The sequence below is a fragment of the Syngnathus typhle genome, linkage group LG8 (assembly GCF_033458585.1).
Source record: "Syngnathus typhle isolate RoL2023-S1 ecotype Sweden linkage group LG8, RoL_Styp_1.0, whole genome shotgun sequence".
In the NCBI taxonomy this organism is placed as follows: Eukaryota; Metazoa; Chordata; class Actinopteri; order Syngnathiformes; family Syngnathidae; genus Syngnathus; species Syngnathus typhle.
In genome coordinates this window covers 9,348,851-9,372,297 of record NC_083745.1, presented here as the reverse complement: position 1 = coordinate 9,372,297, position 23,447 = coordinate 9,348,851, and the positions used below count along the sequence as shown (strand labels likewise).

Sequence of the window (23,447 nt, the reverse complement as noted above, 5' to 3'; positions counted from 1 at the left end):
GACCCAGGCTGTACCTAACACGTAGTGGCACTGCACAACCTGTAACTACATCTGGTTCGCCTTAACAGCCTCAGCAGCAACATCCAACGCACACCGATAAGCTCGGCGGTGAGTCCGCTCTGGCTGCATTTCTCTCCTCACCCTATCAACCGCAGCTGCTCACTCCTGAGACCCCCCCCCCCCCCCATCTTCCTTCACTTCTTGCACCACCTCAACTCTCATCCCGCCCCTCGACATTTCAGGGTGCTTCAGATTCGTTTGAAGTGGAAGAGGAGGCATTAGTTTTGGTTTCCTGCTCAAATCCAACACAAGCCAACAAAATGCATGCAGGTCAGATGTGAAGCAAGGGAATTCCTGTCCACTAAACACATAGTCTTAAATTAGAATGAATGGCTGGTTGAAGCAGACACTAGTGTTACTCCTCCAAAGATTTAGTCATCCCAAGCCTGTCAGTAAAAACATAAAAGTCTATCTACATGAGAGTGTGAATGAGCCACAATGTAGCCTTTTATCCCCATCAGCAATTGGTCTAGAGTCCACCTCAACTGCAATCATAAGTAGATAGAGGATGGGCTATTTTGATGGCTCACAGATATAGGATACATTAGAAACAGTTAAAATAATGTCTCCTTTAAATGACAAAGTCTAACGTAAATGGATTCTCTCGCTATTCATCAAACCAATGAGGCTGTAATATAACCATATTAAAAAAAAAATTCATTTCAGTAATGGTTTTGTCCTGGAGGGGCACGAGGGGGACTGGGAGGGTCACTGTCGAATCTCGGGGGCTTTGGCCTAGTGGTAGAGTGTCCGCCCTGAGACTGGAAGGTTGTGGGTTCAAACCCCAGCCGGGTCATACCAAAGACTATAAAAATGGGACCCATTGCCTCCCTGCTTGGCACTCAGCATTAAGGGTTGGAATTGGGGGGTTAGATCACCAACTGATTCCCGAGCGCGGCACCGCTGTTGCTCACTGCTCCCCTCTCCCCCAGGGGATGGATTAAAATCACACGGGGATGGGTTAAATGCAGAGGACAAATTTCACTACACCCAGGTGTGTGTGTGTGACGATCATCATAACTTTAATTTCATTTTGCTGAGGTGGAAGTGGGGCTTCTGCCCTTTCCTCTGGTAATTCTCACTCTAAGTAGCTGCACTAGGCACTTAAGGAAGTCCCAGGAGATATTTATGCATTCACCCACTCCGGGTCAGACGCACTGTGATATTTGACCTCTATCCCTCCTGGATTATTCCCCCATATGTTGCAAATCCAAACAACCTGAGGATATACTGCCATCTACTGGCAGTATACACAGGCTGTCTGTCCAAAGTGGAGGGTGTGGGGGGACACTTCTAACTACCGTAACGTCTTTTGGGCTTCATAATGAACAAACAGGCTGCAAACTATCATCACCTTCATATACATTGGCCTATTTGATTAGTCCCAGCAGTCAAATTAAGATGAATTAATTATGAAGCTAGTAATTGCATTGAGAAAGTCAGCAAAGATCCTGGACTGGAGTAACCGAAAACCCAATCTACTATGCATTTCATTGTGGGGCAGATGATCAACCAGCAAGAGATCCTGGCATTATAGTTTGGTTCAGTGCATGAGTGACAATTTTGGCCAACAGCATGACTGCTCACAATAACACCCTGGCATAGCCTGGCCGATATAGTCATGCTGTGCAAACTCCTTCTGTGATTTTGTTCCCTTATTTTCCAAGATCAATAGTTATCAAACAGACCGATTTTAAAGACATGGGTAAAATCAAAATGGGAACTGTAAAGAATCCTTTCACAAGGGTGTAAAAGTGTGGTGGAGAAGGCTGAAAAAATGGTTTGAAGGGGAAAATTTGGAGTTTGGATTAGAAATATGTTTGAGTTTTCACAATATTATTTTTAATATTTAATATTAATAATTATATTTATTCGGCAAGACCGTCTTTTAAAATATATACTAGAATTGTTCAAACGTAATAAATCACTTTGCATATTCTCATGACATGGCATTACAAGATAACTTAATATGCAAAAAATGACTGAATGAATGATGACTTTACTGTGAGATTAAAAAGGTTTCAATCAACTGAAGTGATAGAGAGAATAGAGACTTGATCGGGCATAGAACCGCTTTACAGCAGCAGAGCTGCATTGTAACACTCAGTAACAATGCTCAGTTAAAAGGCTAATGAAAAAGACATTTGGTTGAACTATAAAGTGTGCTGTGCATGAGATAAATATGTTGGCAAAATGACTTCCACTTTCGTCCTGACAGGCAACAACAGAGACGTCTGCACAAGGTGTTATTCAATCTCCAGGAGTGGAGAACATAATGACCCGTGACCGTGTCTATTTAATAGGTTTAATTAAAGCAAGATGAGAAATTGCCATAGCCAATACAAGAGGTACAAGAGTAGACAAAAATGGATGTGGTTTGGGTAATTAGTAAGGATTAGGGTAAGGCGCCGAAAGTGTATATACATAGTACAAATCCATCACAAGAAGTGAAGATCGAGATAATGAAAGATTATTGAATATTTTAGAAAGCATCATGTTCCTCGATGCATGACAAACATTACTTTATTTTTTTGCAAGTGACCCTTATAAAAATATATAAATAGAAAGGATGACGATAATAACAATAATAATTATAATAATAATTTAAAACGAGCTCAAAGCATCTCAAGACATTACCTCCCATTCTCTCATTAGTTTTCTGCCATCATAAGCCTAATTACACGCTAGGTGGCAGTAAAGGACTCTGAATGCTTACTTTCAGTGGCAGTTAAAAGCCCCTGAATCTCTCTTGAAGGTTTTTTTCATTTTATTTTTTATACTCCCCTCTGTCCATTTTCTGCTTCATGGGAAACGATGACCCTTGGCCTTAATTTGGTACCTGAGCAATTAATGAGTTTCTCTTAAAGGTGAAAATGTTTGCAATTGAAGAGATGTGCGTATTGTTCCTTTTCATAAGGATTACCAAATTAATTATTTATATTGACCAGAATTGGTAAGCGACAGCACTGGGACTGCAATGTGGAACCGGTTACATGCAAAAGCTTGGGTATGATCCACACCTATTCACTACGCACCAATCAAAGTGGCTTCATGAAAAATGGCTAGAGGCACTGTGACAAGGAAGAGATGGAAGAAGCAGACAGAGGGGACCGATGAGAGGAAATGGTGCACATGATAAGTGCTGAATGGTTGACCAGTGGGACAGAACCTGTCAGAGTGGCTGTTAAAGGGCTACAACGTAATGAGAGAGATGACTGCAGAGTACAAGATGCCCAGACAGTGGTGGGGTAGGGGGGGAACACGTTACCCAGTGTCAAAATATTCATACCCATTTGACAACCAATGAATTTTCTCTCTTGCGTTTTAGTACTTTTTTCCATAACTGCTGCGTATTCTGAGTAGAATAATGGATGGCTATTACGTTGAAGGGTCTAGATATGAGAAATAGGGTTAGCAGCATGTTTTATTCAGCTCATATGTTTAATTTTACGTCATGTTTCATGTTCACTGACTCGTTAGTATTTCTTTCTTTTTTTTTTTTTTGCAGAGACCCAGAAATGTCTCGGTCTGATGCTGCTGTATCGTTTTCTGCTCGTCTTCAAGCTTCTCATCTGTAGAGTCTTGTGGAGAAACAATGATGACCCAGTTCTGAGTTTGCCTCTGTCTTACAGCCAGTTCTCTTCTGTCCTAATCACGGGTGTCCCTCAGCTCCGAGAGCTGCCGCATGTACTACCAAGACAAGACACGAGTGAGAGAGGCGTGGGAGCTCAGGGGGGGGGGGTTGGTAGAGATAAAAAGAGACAGAGAGGCGTGAGCAAAATCGGCATGGGGAAGAGAAGAAAACGAAAGCTAATCTCATCAGGAGAAAAAAAGAGGCGGGATGACAAAATATTAGGATGGATGGGTGGATGAAACTTTGGGAGGGAGAAAGAGAAGAGGTTGACGCATCGCATCTTCTCCGATTCATCCCCTAAGGAGAGCACATCTAAAGGCAGGATTGAGTCCGTGACAGGCGGTTGAAGAGGGGAAACTGAGCCTTGACGTTTCATGCATCTTCATGTGCGCAGATGTCCCTTGAGATAAAGGAAACCAGGTCATTCATCAGGTGTACGGATACAATTGCAATGAAGGAGACATACTGGCCTTATGTAAAACACGTGACCCGCAGCATTCTTGAATCTCGTGCTCTGCTTTCCTTTATTAGATTTAATGTTATTTAAAAGGACACTTAAAGAGTTGGCATAAGATTATAGGAGATTATTGTCAGCATCGAATGTGGGAGAACAGCGTGTGAGTTTGGGATAATCTGCTGGAAACGTTGACTACACATTAGTAATCCAGGATCACTGCAAGGAGATTTTGTATTTTAAAAAGGCCCAGCCTTTGTACAAGAAAAATAAACTTTATTTGACCTAAAATTAATGTACTTTTAAATTTGGTCAGGTTTCTCACATTTCAAAAAAAAAAATTTTTTAGATAAAAATAAGACAAAAGAATCTAAATATTTGAACAAATAGTGAATTAAATATAAGAACTAAAATTAGACATGGATTCCAATTTGCCCCGAAAAAGTGTTTGCTACAGCGGCTCCATGTTGAGGTCACTCAGGTCAACTGACAGTGATGCAAATGGACAGGAGTAAACGCTGGAGAAATTGTGCATCCAGCATGAAAACATCTCCAACTCACAGGCACCCCTGTGACTGGGTTAATGCCAGCTGGGGACTGTAGGGATAAATTTGACCTTGCCTGATGATACCCATATCTGGCAAGCCACCCATGCACAAGAGACATATTGCAAGATACGCTGGTTTAATGGCGTAAAAAGATTTAACCAAGTGAGGATGCCGTTTCTTCCATCAATGCATCGTTCCCAATAAGGGTGCTTAACGATTGTATGACCGCTGCATGAATGTGTCCAGTACAGCACGTCTGGGGGAGGGGAAGTGTGACTAAAACTGAGTTAACGGTCAAGGGTGTCAAAGCTGGCATGACACAGTCTTGGCAACATACAGGCAATAAGCCAGCACATGGGGGGAAGGGGGCTTCCTTGCCAGGAAGGATAGGCTTCTCAGAGCTGAGGGAGCACATATCAATGACTTCTAAGCTCTCGGAATTATGCTAAGACATGTCTCCTTGAGGGAGCATGGTGTGGAGTTGAAAGTCATTCAAGGACGGAGATTTACCAGTGCCGCTTCTCTTGCTCTTTGGGTGTCTGAATAAATTGATATGTACAACAAATTGTCACTTAGTATTGCAAGTCTTTATGGATGAAGACACATAAGTACTTAAAATAAACACTATCTGTGCCACATTGAGATGAATTACTCCATCAGCCCATGTTTCTTCCCCTCCTTTGCACAAGGTGACCTTGACTGCATTGTAATTTACATCTTTATGACATGTTGGCTGCCAAGCTGCATCAAGCACGCTCATGTCGTGACCTATTGCTGGAGAGGTTTTGTACAACTTACAGATATCTTCCATCTGATTTGCTTACCACATATGTAAACAGCATCTGAAACACCTCTGGCATGATGTCATTTTGGTACAGTTAGCCACAGCGCAACTCTGAAAAAGAAATGCAGATGCAGTCCATACTGATGACACCTGCTTTCTCATGTGGTCCAAATCACACGCGACACGCGCTGTGGCTCCATCCTCCGCCAACCAGCCACTGATGATGTGAAATATTGATTTCCATGTCCACCCACATCAACACGCCTTGGCTTTGCTGTCAAGTTCATTTAGAAGAGGCCTTTTTTATTAGGCCTTTGATGCCAAGCTTGCAGCAAGAAAGAGGCTGGAAGACGTCCCCTGCAGGGTTAAGAGGACAATGCAAACACAAGGCCAAATAGGGGGGTAACGCTACTCTCATAAAATTCTCACCAGTTTTATAAATAGCAATACACAGGGAACATTGGTGTAAGCATATGCACACAAACTGCATACGGGCCATAAACTGTAGTCAGTCATGTAATAGTAATATGTTGTTGGTGCCTCATATGAGATTGTACACTGTACTTCTCAATTAGCTATTTCAGCATGGATACACTCTTCTGCTTCACAAAAGCAGCCAGCAGCCTTGCCTCTACACACACAACCACAAACGCACAAGAGGCGAGCTAGGCACAGTTATGTACAACCAGAGAGTAAGAGATGCTGCTTTATGAGTTGCATTGGACACAAGATGGCCTTTGCAGAAAACATGAAATAAAAGGTTACTCTCATTCCATTGTGAGAGTCAGTCCATCTACGAACAGATTCTCAGGCTGAAAACTGATACCACATGCGACCGCAAGAGATAACAAGGTGACCTTTTCATATAGATGACCAAAATGATGAATTATGTAAATGACTTGATTCAAAACCGCTTCCGCTCTCTCAGAGGTGGCTTTCGGCGTATGTTTTCTTCTCAGTAATGCAGTAATTCTCCCTGCTTTTTTGTTTTCCACTTTTTTTTTTGCCTCTCGGTAAATCATGGAGACAGCCTCAGTCAGACAACAGCAGTCCATCATGCAGCAAGAGACACCTGTGGCCTTTATTTTCACTTCCATGGTCCCTGACATTGTGTGAATGGTAGAGGGGAGAAGTAATCCAGGGAGACAAGTCAGAGTGGCAGAGGAAATGAGCAAAAGCTTAGAAAAAGGGAGTGCGGCAGGATGGAAGGGGAAGGTCACATCATTATTAGCTATGACTCAGTAGAGTGTAGACCTGCGCCAAGGGTGAACTGTTACCAAAATGAAAAAAAAATCATGGAGCATATACTTATGTGTTTGTCTGTTCGTCCATGTATTAACAGCCAGAGGATGATTTGGGATGACAATACTGGCCAGTGCCGTTTTTCGTTCTGGGCCAAGATGGAATTATTCCATTGCATCTATCAATGGCTAAAAAGCACATGTGTAAAATAAATGTGAAAACATTGTGGAGCGTTATATTTTTTCTCTGCTTTATGACCTTTGTGAAGATAGATCATTCCCAATAATAAATTAATAAAAATGCTAATTAGAAATCAAATACATTTTAACCGATGTTAATGATATTCTTATGCTGGTTTCAACAATTAAACTACTAAAGAGAAATATATAAACACATACACATCTGTTAAGGGTACAATATTCTTGGTAAGGGTACTGTAATAAGGACACAGTGCACCATAACATTATAGCATGCAAGGGGAGTCACTTTTTGTATTGCCCTGAGTGCAAATAGAGGTGAGTCACTATATGCCAGCAAAGTACTATAAAAGAGGCCAATTCCAACATAGCCACGAGGGGACAATGTTGTGTGAGACCGGTTGAAGAAAGGAGATGAGGTGAGGCAAAGTGAGACAGGACTGGGATAGGGCTCCTGCTATTAGCTCTTCCTGTGTCCCACTTCTGAAGATTTGCATCATCCTTTATTTATTTATTTATTTATTTGCATGAAAAATATAGGTCAGACCATACATTTTTAATAGCTTTGCGGCTTTAATTCCAATGTCTGCGAGCAACCCCTGAGAGAAAATCTGCCTTTGACGCCGAGAATAAAATGAGAGGAAGACAACACACAATGCGCATCAGAGTGCGATGGTGCCCCGGCGAATAAGACTGCGGTGTGATTAAATACATTATTTTTTCAAACTGTGCGCTAAGCTATTTGAGGTGAAAAGAGGACAGGAAAAAGAAATAAAGATGAATAACAGATCAGTAATAGTTTGTATTGTTAAGCCCCTCCAAACAAGTCATGATGCAAAGGTCCTCTTTCATATTGGAGGTTCATGGAAATACATTTCTCCCAGGACACAAGTGAAATCATACTTTGTATTGGATATCTTTAAAAATAAATGCTGTCAATTTGACAAAAATAATTTAGATTGGCTACTGTCATCGCTATGACAATTTTAGTGTCAGACTATGCATTGTAGGAATTAAGGAATATAACAAAATAGGATTCAAGCTTTTTCCTTAGAAGAAAAATTGGAAATGGAAAGTTGCACATTTCATGTAAGGATATGTGTTACTTGTATTTTCCCTAAAAAATAAAATTCAGTCAGCCTCTCTACTAGTAATACGAGTCATTGGCCAAAAGCGCTTTAAATCCAAGCATGATGCACATTACGCACCTGGACCAAAACATGTCTGACAGGTACAATTTTGCATCATAAGCGCATCTTCTCTTATTCATGCTTGGGCTGATATGTCAAGCTCTATTTCTAGGAGGCATGATGAGGCTCCAGGCTGTAACTGGCCTTTTCAACTTTTTTAACATGAAAGAGAAAAAGAAAATGGCACTTCAGTACCACGAACGCACTGGGAACTTTATTATATTTCTTAAACCACATGACGCTGGTCTGGAGCAAAGATGAATGAATCCAATTTACCTGGTTCAGCACAAAACTAATGGGATTATTTTATTTGTATACTCGATGAGCCAATGGCACTACTGTGGCATATGAGATCATCCTCATTTCAAATACTCCATGCTAAAATACAAGGCAACCTGTGGAGATGCATCTTGCTTTCTCACACATTGATGGCAGTATGAGCTATTCTATGACACTGCCCAGTTGTGTCAGGTATCATTCAAATGTAAATCTAATGTGCAAGAGTAGCTCAGTACGCATCAATATACAATTAACCAGCACAATTAAATCTATAGAGAAAATATACAGAATAATGTTAATGATAATATGTAATATGTTGCTTGCCTCAAATAAAAGTATGACAATGTTAAAATTCTTAAAATATACGCATACACTGTATACACTGTATATTGATGAGGTTAAAAGTCAATTTAGTCTCGAGTTAAAAAAATTAATTGTATAATGCTAACATGACGGCAGTACACTGCTAATTATAAAATCAAATTAAACGACTTTAAAGCTTTGATAAGAGGCTGACTCTAAACACTCAAAGTAAAGCCTCAGAAATAAAATGTGGCGCTTTGTTGTTCTGGGTTAAAATGACTTGTATTAAGACCACATGTTTCTATATGAAGAATAATTCAATTTGGTATTAAAAATGCCCCTCTGGGTAAAGTATAAGAATGAACGGCTGTGGTAGAATGCACTTAGTATTCATTTATAGCTACGATATAACGACGGGCATTCCGCTGGCTATCAAACACCAGCGGCATGAAAATCACTTGAGTGCTTACCAATGTGTGACAATAGGAGCACAAATAACTCATTTTGTGCTCAGATGAATAATTTTATGGGGATTTTAAGACACATTTTGTATTTGTGGAAATCTATCAGACCGCAGCCTGTGCCACATTGAAGGAACATCATTTCACAACCATTGCTACAATTAAAATCCGCCTTTTCACACTCCAATTTTCAAGAAAAAACCCCAGAATGCATCTTTTATATCACAATTTGTGACAAGAAGAAACTATGCTAGGAGAGCGAAATCAGATTTTGCCAGCTGGGCTCACATTTCACAGAAAAGCAATCTAACAGATGTATTGTTATATAGTAAATTATTTGGGGCAGGGTGAAGAGAACACGCTCAAGATGTTGCACTTCCGTGAGTCACTGATTTGATGACGTACCCGCGTGTGCTCAGGAACACGGTGTAACGCTTCAAGCTTCTTTCACTTGGGTGGGATAATAATACTGTGGTACCCTTGCAATGACAATGCACAATTAATTTACATTTAGTGAAGCATATTTCCCTAAAACGAGTCTGGGAGGGGTATAATTTATTCTTATAATTAATATAGCCAGTACTTCCCTCTGACTGACTTCCATATTTCATTTGCTGATTGTGCATGTGTGGAAGCATGCACAGTCAGCGTGTGACACTGTGTGGGCAAGTTTTCAAGCAGAGCGGACAAGCTCTACATTGGACTTGGGCGGCACGTCGGATGTTGTCATGCCCCCGTAATGCTGATTGCAGCCCACGAGCCCCTCGCAATGATAAATTCGCCTCGCAGGACTCAAGGGTGAAATGCAGCTGCAAAGGAACACTACTAGTTGACGGTACAAGAAACCTTGGTCAAATTGGGAGTGCAGATGGTTGCTTTAAGATGTTTTGTGTGTATGAACAAAACATTTTGGGGAATTAGAAATGGGTTGCAAAATATTTTGCCATTCATCTATTTTTGATAATGCTTGTGCTCAGAGGTGAGGTACACCCTGAACTGGATAGCAATTGCAGATGTTTCGCCATAATTTAGGAAATTATATTGTGCTGTCTTTCCTTTGAGCATAAAACAATATCACATATGCTTCATCTTCAGCCCAAAACTAAGAGAAAATGACAGGCTTAATAGAATTTGTGTTTAGTCACGTTAGACTCCTCATTCAAAGGAAGTGAAGGTTAAATGGTTGAGTTGTGGGATTTGGTGGGATTACATTGATTGACAGCTGTCCTTCAGAGTGTGGTTTTTTTTTCCTTCCAAAACCTATTTCTGCATTAGGCTCATACATGGTACATATCACACAAATATAAACACGACTTGTGATTTTCTTCCCATTTCTGATGATTTTTACATTATGTTTGCATTGTGAGAGTGAGTCTTATCAGTAAAATGAATATGCAAACACATTCGTCTGACTGAAATTGCACCAAATTGGCAAACACCTATGGTAAGAATTCAATGTGGCAATTTTCAACAAATCAAATAACCGGCTCAAAGGTTATTTTCATACTATCACACTTAAGTCCTTTTCACTTTGATGCAGTTTGTTTGGTCAGTGTGTGGTTAAGTCATTACAAGAAACCATCAAACCTGACCAAATGTATCAGGGTTTGTATATGCTTGTACACATGTTAGAGGATGACTATTTTTCAGTGTGCATAAGAGAGTCATGCACTCGTGACGCAAGGTAAATGTGTGATACTTAATTTGCTCGATCATCCGTGCAAATGCCCCAAGTTGGAAGCTGACCCAAGTGCAAGGAACTGTTCTACGCCTACCTGCACTCAGCCATAAATAAAACAACTTCCACCGACAAGCTCATTTCTCCATCAGGGATTTTTATGCAAGAGTGGGCCCTGACGGTGCATTATAGAACACATCAGAACTCGCCTGGCTCCCCACACACACACACTCCTTGATTACATCATTGTCAGCTGACCGGACAGAGGTGCAAGACAGTTTGTCAAGAGCAAATTTTAAGCAGATATGACTCAATGTCAATAAACGTAGTTTTGACAGTGATTCGAAAACTGTCTCCTTTTTTTTCCAGACATTTGAGACATATTCATTTTTCTCTTTAAACTTTGACCTGCACAATGGAGATTTTTCCATGCATTGTAAGTTGTGACTATGAAGTTACAGAATACATTCCATTATTTGTGTAATTGATGGAGTGCTATAAATCAGCAGGTAAAACCATTCAATTAGTCGTTACGACTCACTGGGTCATATAAAAATAGTTCTTCCTTGTTTGTATTGTTACACCAGCTAGACACCAATCAGAGAAATGCTGTGGTGGCACAGAAACCAAAACGACTCAACTGCTTCAGACCAGAGAAAGCAAACTTCAATTTACACCTTTAAGAGTAAAAAGGAAATGAGATGGAATTTAGGACAGACCAGAACTAAAACTCAAAAATGTCTGTCAGTCCCCCTCTGTTTCTTTAGCACTATCCCAGCACATTACAATCACATTGCACAACCAGAAATACAGACCGACAAGGACAGACAACCAATCTCACGTCTTATTATTGTTATTTATTACTATAAATTGCAATAGAATGACAAGCCTTTCATAGCAGCCAACACGTTACTGTGATTAGTGCCATTTTGTTTGGGTTAGATACAGTAATAGATTCAGAAAAGGTCACCCCCCACCCCCATGGGACTGAGGCAATCAGGAAACATTAACTCTGAGAAGGTTAAGCCATCGGCTTTCATTGCAGCACAAGGTAATTAGTGAAAATGAATAAAAAGAGGTGTTGGTGACACATACTGGATTCAAATTGCTGTGAACATTTTTATGTTAACGCAGTGTCAGAGATTAGCCTGACGGCTGGAAAAGGATGGGGATGTGTGGCAGGGGTGGGGTGTTCTTGGGTACAAATGGATTAAGAATCGTCTTTGAACGGCTTCTCCCATGTGCTCCACAAAACCGTATCTCACTTTTTAGCTTTTCCACAGCTTTCTGCCGGGACTGTTTACGCTCAGTTCAAAAAAAGGCAATCTCCCTCCTGACCTTCTGTTGCCCCGCGGTTTGTTGATTAACACGCACACATACACACACTTGCACGCGCATGCACACACAAAATGAAATTTCATGTTCCAATATAACACATTGTTGTCAGCTGACAGCCTCCAAATTACAACAAGCTTCAGCATCTGGCCAATGTACTGAAGTGCCTTAACAGTAGTATGAAATAAATCCCGTCACCTAATCTTAAAAATCGTTAGTTGTACGACAAATACTGTTTTTGAAGCCTTTTAATATGCGCTTAAATTGCATTGTTCTCTGCCAAACCCGCTCTGTGCCTCTGTTGTGACGTCATTTATAACCGCTGGACAGCTGAGCCCATCATTGCCCATTGTTTTCTCCCGCTGCCACTTTTCCTTTGCTTTATTGGGATGATAAAAATGTGTACGTGTGTGTTGATCTCCATCAGTTATTGTCTAGTCAGGATTTTCCTTTCTTTATCTAATACCTCACAGTTGTGGAAGGAAGGTTCAAATCTATTATTCCAGAGGATACAACTCAGATAAGTGGTTGGCAAATGCAGGAAGTAAAGAATTGGTCATTTGTCTTTATGACCAAGCCTCCTTGTGTATGTACAGCTGCATGTGATGCAGACATCCCCAAATGAGCAGTATGGTCAGCTTTTTACAACATCCATAGGAAAGATGGCCAAGAGTCAAGAGCCTTATCAACACCTTACTCTCCATATTTTAGTGGGTCCAAGCAGCAGGTGTTATAGTGTTGCTTAAACAGAAAGCCATGTGTGCAGAAGACAGCATATATTTTTAGCACACAAATGGACAATTTCTGTTTTTGGCTTGGCACTTACCATGCCTTAGCGACTATTCAACTATTACCATGCATGTCGCTGTATACAAACCCCGTGGACGTTTACAGGGACAATCAATAATACGAATAGTGTGGTCTAATTATTTCTTTTAATAGGAAGTAAGACAGACCGCGCACTCGGGAGTAGTACAGAGACAGTGATTGATTGTAATGATTGGCGCAAAAAATGACTGGGGAGAAACTGCAGAGAGAATGAGATTGGTACAGACCAATTCAGTAACTTTAATAGAGACGTGAGGTCACATCTTATATTGAGAGTTTGGTCATCTCGAACATCTCATGTAAAAGCTGGCACCATTCTGACTGGCATTAGATTTCACATTATGAGAGCAGAAGGACACAATGAGTGTGCAAAGTTGAAAAACGGGGTCGGTGTGTAAGCAGGCAGTGGGCAGCGTTTAGAAGGTCTTCACTATGCTGCCATTACTTACCGTGTCCACAAATAAAGGACACAAGTGCAGTATCTTGAAAATTGCCCTTGTAGCACCCATTTTTATGCATTTAACCTAAATAAGCTTGTGGATCCCTAGAGAGTTCTGACTTTCTGAATAAGCATATGCAATTTCAACCATACATATTGTGACTGACCCACTGGATTTGGGGGGAAAAAAAATTAAACTCCTACCATCATTGGTTAGAAGTTAAAAATCCTGATGGTGTTATCTATTTTAGTCTCATCTCAGGAGTAGGGAAATTCTTGGAACATCATCAGAAATGATTGATACTTCAGTATTCTCCACAAGGATACTTTTAGCTACTGGGCGACTCTACCACTTGAGTACTGTGGCTCCTTGATGATGAAATTTGTGAACAAGGAGAAAACATCTCTAACTGTTCAAAAGGAACTTTAAGTCATGAGATTCGGGAAAATTCTCAGAGTAGATGCCTTCCTCCTGTCAGAGTTACCTATTATTTTTCTCTTCAATACAGTTTCAATTTGTATCCCAAAGTGGCGGCTCAGGAAGGTTGCTCCAGAGGGTAACAAAGACAGTTTTGAGTGTCAATTCACAGGCAAATAAAATTGAAAACAAGTTCATCTACAGACATAATATAAACAACAATTTTTGGAGTCACAAACACATTGAAAAAAGGTCACCTGCTTGACTAATTTTGACAAAATCAGTAGAGTGTTCTTAGGTTTGGTCAATTCTTCGAGCTTCGTTCCCCACTTAACAGTCAAGAAGATTTTTAGTGCTACTTGGTGGTAAAGTTTTTTGAGATGCATGTTTCAGTGTGTATTCAAAACTCCACAGACGGACAATTTCACTGTTTAGGCAAAGCCTTCTGGCAGCTCGATACCACAGAAGGTACCATCATTTATTTTTTCAAAGCATTTCCGCATTACTGTGTCCTCACGGGTGTGTGCATCAGTGTGTGTAACTTTCTTCCGGGCCTTCATCGCAGTTCTTTTTTGTCTCATCTTTTCTCTGCCAAAACTCCCAGCAGGTGCCTCTATGCAGAAGACCTCTTTCACAACGAGTTCTTATCTGAGCTCAAATACATGACGGGCTGGCAGCCAACTCCACCACATATGAGATTGTTTTTTTCAATCTACTTATTGGCTGGAACATCCTAAAAATTAGATTAATTAAATAATTAAAAATAAAGAGTATGAGTAAGAACAACTTTGTTTGACTTTGTGAACGAGCGAGAAATTGGCATGTAGCCTCAAATGTTTTTTTTTCTAGTCAGAAGAGCACAAACCGGTCTTATTTCAAAGAAGTGTACTCACACAAGATCCCCCATATGGTGGTTATAGCAACATAATAAAATGTTGATAGAACAAATTTCACACTTTACATTCTAGTAATTATCTGAACACAATTCGTGAAATTCTCGAAATAGTGCATTTGTTTATTTTCACACAACAACTCATCACGGGGACTGCATAACCGCACAATGACACCATCACACTCCTGTTGGAGGAAAATAAATACTACGGAACAATGACATTGTGCGAGACAAAAGTTGATAGTGTGCCTGTCGCTGTGCCATCGTTATTCAACTCCCAACAATGCACTTTGGGATGATGAGATAAAATGCAATCAAAAAAGCAGGAGGTCGTTTAGTATGCTATACACAACCATTTGATTTATCATCAAACTGTTAAACAGTGCGTGGTATACAGCTTTTAAAACAAGAGGCATGCGCCTTGTCTAAGAAGAGGCTGCAGAATTAATTGTGTATTACTGCACCATAGTCAGTTGTTGCGTGTCCTAAATGTCTGTCCTGCTGAAGCGTGTGGATGTGGTTTCCAAGGTAACATCTCTAGTGGCCGGGCTTTTCAGAGCACCGTGCCCTGTAATGTTGGTCCCATGTTACCATAGCAAATGTCTCTGTTTTACATCGCACACTCTATAAGGGGGCTTTGCGGGCTAATGCTCCTCACTGCAGAAAACACTGAGACACTTAATTGGGGATTATGGAAAAATCAATACTGTAGTTCAAAGAAGTGGATAAAAAATAATACACCTTTTCCATCATGTCTTGGGGTTTGGGATTTTTGCTTTTGTTTTTGCAAATAATATGGTAACACAGCTAGGCAGTATCAACAACAGGGTTACTGCTTTTCAAAACTTTAAAGCGAGGTAAACAGGGAATATTTTAATATTTCAATTGATGTGCAGTATAAATACTACAGCATTTGATTCTTTAGTACCATCTCACACAAACATTTAAAACATTTTAACACTGCTCCTTTAAATAGAATCCCCACTGTGCAAAGTGCCAACTGCGCAAGAGGAGCAAAAGTGCATGCATTATACATTGGGCAAAAGTGCATTGCATTTATGGCTCAGTCCATTGCTCTGCAGAGATGACTTCACAAGAACAATTCTTCTCAGTCTCAAATATATTGTGATTTTTTTGTTCATTTTTTCCCCCTACCACAAAAGAAAATGTTGATTTAAGCAAGAATTTAATCACGAAAGAGGCAAAACACAAAGCTGTTGTTCTAAAAAAAGATATCATTATTGCTATTCTAGTTATGTTTATTGATAGTGCCAGTATTTTTGACATTTTCATTAAAAAAAAAAAGTCTATATTACTCAGTTTGTTTTCTACCACTTGTCCAAATTAGGGACGCAGGTAAGCTGCAGCCTTTCCCATCTGACTGACAAGAGAGAGGTGCGGAGCAACATTGACTGACAGACCAAAAAAAAATCATCTTTTTCAATATGAGCGAGTGAGACTCATGCGCAAGTAAAAAAAGAAACGCACGTGCATGTGTCATGAATACAGAAATCTGTTTTGAAGGGACTAAAAGTGTGAGAAAATGTATCAATTAACTCAAACTACATTAGCATTGCCCTTTCAAATGACACCCTGAACGTAACAGCTGCAGATAAGGCAAAAGGAAGTAGATTTGGATGAGAATAGATCCTTCCCGTGGCAGATAGCTGTCTCTTTAATTGAGATTTTGACAATTACATATTCAAGTATGGGCTGGATGAGCCAATCAAGAAAACTGTGCACTGCCATTGGCCGCATTATGAGGAGTTGTGTGTAATGCCAGGGTGGGGTGGTGTGTGTGAGGGGGTGTAGAGGGGGCTGGAGCGCAGTCTCCTCCGTGCTCTCCCATTTAATCTCTCTAGTCAGCAGAATGTGCAGCGGGGCAGAGCAGCGCAGCATCCACCAACACAGCATCCAGGATGGCGACTGCGCTCATGGAGGGAGCAAGCAAAGCAAGTGTTGAGGAGAACGTATAAGCGCTCCAAGGAGGGGAGAGTGAGCTGTAAAGAAAAACACAGCTGGGAGATGAGCGGGACCGAGGCGTCGTTGCTGTCTGTCTGAGAACCACTGCAGCAGCTTTAAATCTGAGGCTGTCAGACCAACCCTCAGCAGAGCGACAAGAGGGGAAGAAGCTATTTCAAGAACGAATCTCATCACGCTGAACCAGAAATGGAATTCACAAGAGCTAATCAAAGTTCAACCCGAAGAAAAGTGGATGAAAAGTGTGGACTTTCCTCTTCGAAGAAATAAACAGACAAGCAAGTTTTGAAGTCTCCTAGTGGATTAGTGAGTGCTGCACTGCGTCCGAGGCGTGCAACCTTTGCTGTCATCTTCCCAGGTCCTCCCTCGCAGCTGTCTCCTCCCGGTGAATGTCCTTTCTACGCTCCGTTCCACTGCTCAGCAGTTCACCACACTCATGGTCGATGCCAAGGGAAGGAACATGAAATGTCTGACTTTCTTCTTAATGCTGCCTGAGTCAGTGAAAAGCAAGTCAAGCAAAAGCTCCAAGAAGGGGAATGCCAGCGGCAGCCCCAAACTGCCCCCAGTCTGCTATGAGATTATCACTTTGAGGAACAAGAAGAAGAAGATGGCAGCAGACATGTTTCCCACTAAAACGCCAGCACCTGCCACCACTACCACTGTGCAACAGTACCAGCAGCAGAATCTCAACAACAATAACACCATACATAATTGTAACTGGCAAGGACTCTATTCTACCATCAGAGAAAGGTAGGCAACCTTACAAATCTTGATGGCTACTCAACAAGGAAGAAACACAGTATAAAAAATGAACGTCTATGCGTAGAAGCGAACCCTGCCCTTAATCGGCCGGGGATTATTCTAGTTGACACCACCTCTATGCGTGTCGACTTTGCTGCTCCAACAAAGGCTGGACAGGAATGAAGTGGACTTTATACGCACAACAGGGCCAGATTGTTCTTTTCTAAAGGCAAAATATTTACTTTGGCCGGAGAGCAAAAAACAAATTGCAGCTGTCCAGTGCAAAACCGTGCTTTGTTGTCGTCTCTCTAGAACATTTTGTTTACCTACCACAGTGCTCCTCTGCTCAATAATACATGAACAGTTTCATTGTTGGGTCTTTTGGTAGACAGCTTTCACTTGTTCTGTCATTTATGGAGCGCTACACTTTATGCAATCTTAAACTTCAGAGTAAATGTTCGGGCAACCATACAGCTTGGTGGACTATACTGATTGATTGAATATTTATTGATCCCCGGGGATGGGGAAATGCAGGCCCCAGTAGTATTCATACCACAGAGCGGGTATATAAAAGACACACAGATGACATGAGCGCAACTCACTAGGCCTCCCATAAGGCTGCCACACAACGGTGCCACAAAGAAAGCCAGTAAATGCAAAAGTTAAAAGCCATCAAACCAAAGCAACAAGACAAATGAAAAAAAAAAAAAGTAACAGCGGCCAACTAGCCCCCCTCAATACCCAAAACACACAGAATAGTCAAGTTCAATGGCGCGGTTCAATGGACAGCAGGTAACCCAAATAATCTGGTGCTTTACATTTTTTCACAATATTTAAACTGCCTGTTTGGTATAACAAATAAGCCATACAAATATCTTTTAAAGTTATTTTCGTTCTTTTTGTGCTTGCAGAAACTCTGTAATGTACAACAATGAACTAATGGCAGATGTCCACTTTGTGGTGGGTCAGCCTGGAAAGACCCAGCGGTTGCCGGGACACAGGGTAAGGATTTTACCATTCAGTTAATTAAGTAGAAAACAACATCAGAACTTTATAAACTGTTTAAATGACTTCATGGAATTCGAATCCTTTGTGCTCCGCTCTCACTTCGGCACCACGTGTGCCTGTTCGAGACAGTCCTCAATTATTTATGTAAATGAGTCTGGATGAAAAAAGGGTGAGGGGTTTACTTCCTCCTTCCTCCACACAAGATCTTTGTGTCTTGATCTTTTTGTTTTGGGAGGGGGCAATTACATTTTTCAACTTTCTTATAACACTGCACAGCCACGAACGAGAGCTCAGCGCATTCATGTGCATAATCAGAACTAATTCTGGACCTGCAGATAATGTGTACGCAACAAAGAGCAATCGTTATTATAATCAAGTCTTTTTTCCTCCTTTATGCTTATTGAGAATCTTTTTTTTTTTTTTTTACATCCGACATCTTAGTCTGATTTACCCCTCTTTGTGCTCCAAGAAGCTACCATAAATGATTAATTATACATTATGTCTGGACAAAGGGAATTGCTTAAAAGCATATCTATTTGATATGGATATATATATCTGAATATTCACTACAAATCCGGATTATTTTGGTGCTGTCAAAAGCGCTCTGCTGACTACCCTCTATTTTCACCGTAAATTGAGTTCTGAGGATTTTGGGGTCTTCATACGAGACCTAGATGTATAATCTACAGATTACTTTGTGAGTGCTCTTTGAGAAGACAGTTATGGAAGGACATGTTGGATGACTTGGCTGCACTTATAGGCTGAAACATTATGCCAATTGGGTTTAATGACGTTCAATGCAGCATTTTTTATTGTCTCCATTTGGCACTTATAGCCAAAAGCCAAGAGGTGCGACTAAGCACATCTTAAACTGGTCCACAATTGACCTCACTTTATGGAAAATAATCTTTAATATCTGTGTATTCTTTTGTTGAAACAAAGATTGGGTTCACTGTACCATTGCCCACTCATAATAAGAGTGCTCTGTGTCACATGTCCCAACCTAGTCTCACTTAAACTGCAAACCCCCCAACACACAAGCTGACAAATACAGTACATGAGTACGTAGCGCCATGAATGGATTTGCTCTCATTTCTAAAATTAGCGTTAGGATCGTGTTGCACCCGGTGCAGTCAAGCTGCAATTATTCATTAATTTCAGGAAATTGAATTTTCACTATTCAATGGTGTGATTAGAAATTCATTTTATTCGATCAGATCCAATCGTGTTTGTTAGAAACATGCCTCTTCATCCTGAGTGTAAATAGCGCTCTATCTGGCTGAGCGCTGTTCATTATAAGAGAAACTGAGCAAACACAGCCTCCATTAATTACATCTGGGGAATGGTTCAATAGCTATGCCTTAAATACACTGTTGCACATTCACAAACTATTCAAATGAAATTACAACTAATCAACTTTTTCAGGTTAAAGTGTTGCTTGTTTGAATCAAACATGAGAACCAATTAATAAATGCCTTTCCCCCCATTTTTAACAGTATGTCTTGGCGGTGGGCAGCTCAGTGTTTCATGCCATGTTTTATGGTGACCTGGCTAAGAATGATGATGAGATTCATATTCCGGATGTGGAACCAGCTGCATTTCTGGCAATGTTGAAGTAAGGATATCCTTTTCTGTTTGGCTCAAACACTATTCTCATTGACCTTTTATTATACTGCCTTTATGTTCATGGAAGGAGATACGAAACATTTCCTTCAGTCAACATCACTACTGGATTGGCTTTTCAAATGGTTCATTTGTCACACTATCAAGGCTTTAGTGACAAAGCAAAACTATTCATATGGTGGTTGTTGCGTGCAGTGGGAACAGCACTGAATCATCCTGTGGTGGTTCAAATACTTTATTACTTAAATGATGTAGCTCAAAAGACATGTACCTCGACTAAGAGACCAGTTTACGAGCTTTTTGATGTATGTGCTGCTGCAAGGCATAAAAGGCAGTCAAGGCACCACCGTTATGCTTCAGTCCTTGTTTTCCAAGTTGCCTGTTTTCCAGTATAAAATAAGTTCATCATAGCAAACTAGTGTACCCGTTTGTGTCAACAGGTACATCTACTGTGACGAGATTGACCTAAGTGCTGACACAGTCTTAGCCACTCTCTACTCTGCCAAAAAGTACATTGTCCCTCACCTGGCACGTGCCTGCGTGAACTTCCTGGAGACCAGCCTGAGCGCCAAGAACGCCTGTGTGCTGCTCTCTCAGAGCTGCCTGTTCGAAGAGCCCGAGCTGACTCAGCGCTGCTGGGAAGTGATCGACGCCCAGGCCGAGCTGGCTCTACGCTCCGAGGGTTTCTGCGACATCGACTACCGGACCCTTAAGAGCATCCTAAAGCGAGAGACACTCAACGCTAAAGAGATTGTTGTCTTTGAGGCTGCGCTCAGCTGGGCTGAAGCTGAATGTCAGAGACAGGAGGTCACTTTGTCCACTGACCACAAGCGGAAGGTTTTGGGCAGAGCCATGTACCTGATACGCATCCCCACCATGGCTCTGGATGACTTTGCCAATGGAGCGGCCCAGTCGGGCGTGCTGACACTTAATGAGACGAACGACATCTTTCTTTGGTACACAGCTGCCAAGAAGCCTGAACTTCAATTTGTCAGCCAGCCGAGAAAGGGTCTGGCGCCCCAGCGCTGCCACCGCTTCCAGTCCTGTGCCTACCGAAGCAATCAGTGGCGTTATCGGGGCCGCTGCGACAGCATCCAGTTTGCTGTGGACAAACGGGTTTTCATCGCCGGTTTCGGACTTTACGGCTCCAGCTGTGGGTCAACAGAGTATAGCGCCAAGATCGAGCTCAAACGCCAGGGAGTGGTGATGGGACAAAACCTGAGCAAATACTTGTCGGACGGCTCCAGCAACACTTTCCCTGTGTGGTTTGAGTACCCGGTGCAGATCGAGCCTGATACCTTCTACACGGCCAGCGTGGTTCTTGATGGGAATGAACTGAGCTACTTTGGACAGGAAGGCATGACAGAGGTGCAGTGTGGGAAGGTGACATTTCAATTCCAGTGCTCATCAGACAGCACTAATGGCACAGGGGTGCAAGGAGGTCAGATTCCCGAGATAATCTTCTATGCCTAAATTTGCACTTGAGAAAATGTAAGAAAAAAAAAAAGATCACTTTGTGTAACGTGGCCTGGTATTTATTTTTCCCACTACTCTTGTGTACTGTTTGACTTCTGAAAAAGATCTTCAGCGTATTACGTGTGATTTTAGGTGAATGGTTTCCTTGATAAGGACCTGATGTATTCCGATAACGATGTGTAGAAATATATAGATGAAATACAAAGAAATTTATCTTGCGCTTAATGTGCATGTACATATGAACATATGTAAATGGTTAAACGTATATGAGGGCATACTTATGACTAAGACTGTCCTCGGAAAACCCTTTTATGATGAATCGATACACTTCTTATTTCTACTATGTTTGCATAGAATGCACATGTATGTATATATAGCAGCAATACATCACATTCTTCTGTATTCTCTAATGAATATTTCATGCGATTAGTGGTCTGGATTGTCCGCATTACAATGGAAGGGAATATGAAGACTTACACTTATAGTCAAAGCACTGTGTTTAACACTCATCGAGCATTTGTATTTGAGTGGTTGTGCTGCTTTTTGGTACTTTGGATCTACTAATGCTGAGAGTTCTTAGATTAGAGAGCACTTTGAGACACTACTTTCTCTCCGTAGCATGTTGCTCTGAACTTACAATCACCCTTCTCACGAAAACTTCATCAGTGTTGTTATGCGCACGGTGAGCATCCATAAATGATCATTAAAAAGTGATGTTATCCCCTTTCATGCCTTGAGGGTTCTCTTATTTTTTCTTCTCTGATTTAATTGCAGTCTAATGTGGACAGCTAATTGTTGTTGCACCTTAGGTTTGTTTTCACAGGGGCAAGATGAATGGTGGACATGTGTGCGTGTGTGTGGTGAAGCAGACTGTCTTCTAGAACTGCTGTTGTTGAAAAGATGCAGACTTCAAGTGTGTGCACAGTGTGTTGCAAACTTGCACTGATGTTTTGTAATCAAAAGGTGTGTTTTTCAGTTGTTCTTCAAGATGTGTAATTTGTTTTGCTTGAAATTGAAGAAAATCCACAGTTTGGTCTGAGGATGACAAAGGATGTTCAAGTCCTGTGTTTACAGTCTGGGTGACTACTGAATGTGGATGATTTTTGAAGCAAATAAAGAACAACAAAAGGTACTCTTCACTTGTTATTGTCTTCCATAAACTAGAGGATGATATTCTAATGCAACTTTATTCTTCCTCAAGTAAACAGAACGAGGTCTGATAGTGGTGTGAAAGAAGGATTCACATACTATATGAAGCAATTATATTTTATGAGGGATGGACAACATTAGACATGTGCTCAGTTCCACCCTTGGAACAATGATTCAAGCTTAATATTCCTAAACAAACAAGCTCGTGTACTTCATCCATCAACAAACATTACAGTTAGCCAGCCAGCATATTAAATCATATGACCGACAGGAAGTAAGAATTGAACCAAGCCGCATTTTTTTCCTTGCACAGCAATAACATCGCTATGCGCCTAAATGAAATCATAACAGTACAAACATGTCTTCATCTCTATCCAAACCTGTATTTTCTTTAATTGCACGCAATTTGAAAGTGAATCTTTCAGGAGCCTGGTGAAAAAAAATCATTACTTTAATGGTCGTAAAGCAGATAGTCGATTGTCAATAAAATCGGTTCGCACCGCTGGCAGACCGAGGGATCATGAAGCCCATGATGAATTGAACTAAATTCGGTAAAGGAGCGAGACGATGTTCCAGTGTGATTTCTCGTAATTGTGTAGCTAACATTGTGAATAAGGCCAATAATTGCACTGTGGAAACCCTATGGAGACCGAGGCAAGCCCATTGTTATTCGATTTAAGTGATGTAACTCACCTTAACCCAAAAATAGCTGATTAATTGCAACAACT

The 23,447-nt window shown here is 41.0% G+C and overlaps 1 protein-coding gene and 1 long non-coding RNA gene across 2 annotated transcripts in view; one reads left to right on the top strand and one right to left on the bottom strand.

Moving 5' to 3' along the window:
* LOC133158556 (uncharacterized) overlaps window positions 1-23,447 on the bottom strand; it is a 70,987-nt gene that overhangs the window by 24,491 nt on the left and 23,049 nt on the right. The window lies entirely within an intron of this gene.
* Window positions 16,626-22,702, top strand: btbd3b (BTB (POZ) domain containing 3b). The gene is made up of 4 exons (XM_061286120.1): window positions 16,626-17,472; window positions 18,375-18,465; window positions 19,968-20,086; window positions 20,535-22,702. The coding sequence occupies exons 1-4, from the start codon at window positions 17,159-17,161 to the stop codon at window positions 21,565-21,567; spliced, it is 1,557 nt and encodes a 518-aa protein (XP_061142104.1). The 5' UTR covers window positions 16,626-17,158; the 3' UTR covers window positions 21,568-22,702.

Coding starts and splice junctions, on each gene's coding strand:
- btbd3b (XM_061286120.1), top strand. CDS start 17,159: ATGGTCGATGCCAAGGGAAGGAACATGAAATGTCTGACTTTCTTCTTA. Junction 18,466..19,967: donor AGCGGTTGCCGGGACACAGG/GTAAGGATTTTA, acceptor CATTTTTAACAG/TATGTCTTGGCGGTGGGCAG. Junction 20,087..20,534: donor GCATTTCTGGCAATGTTGAA/GTAAGGATATCC, acceptor TTGTGTCAACAG/GTACATCTACTGTGACGAGA.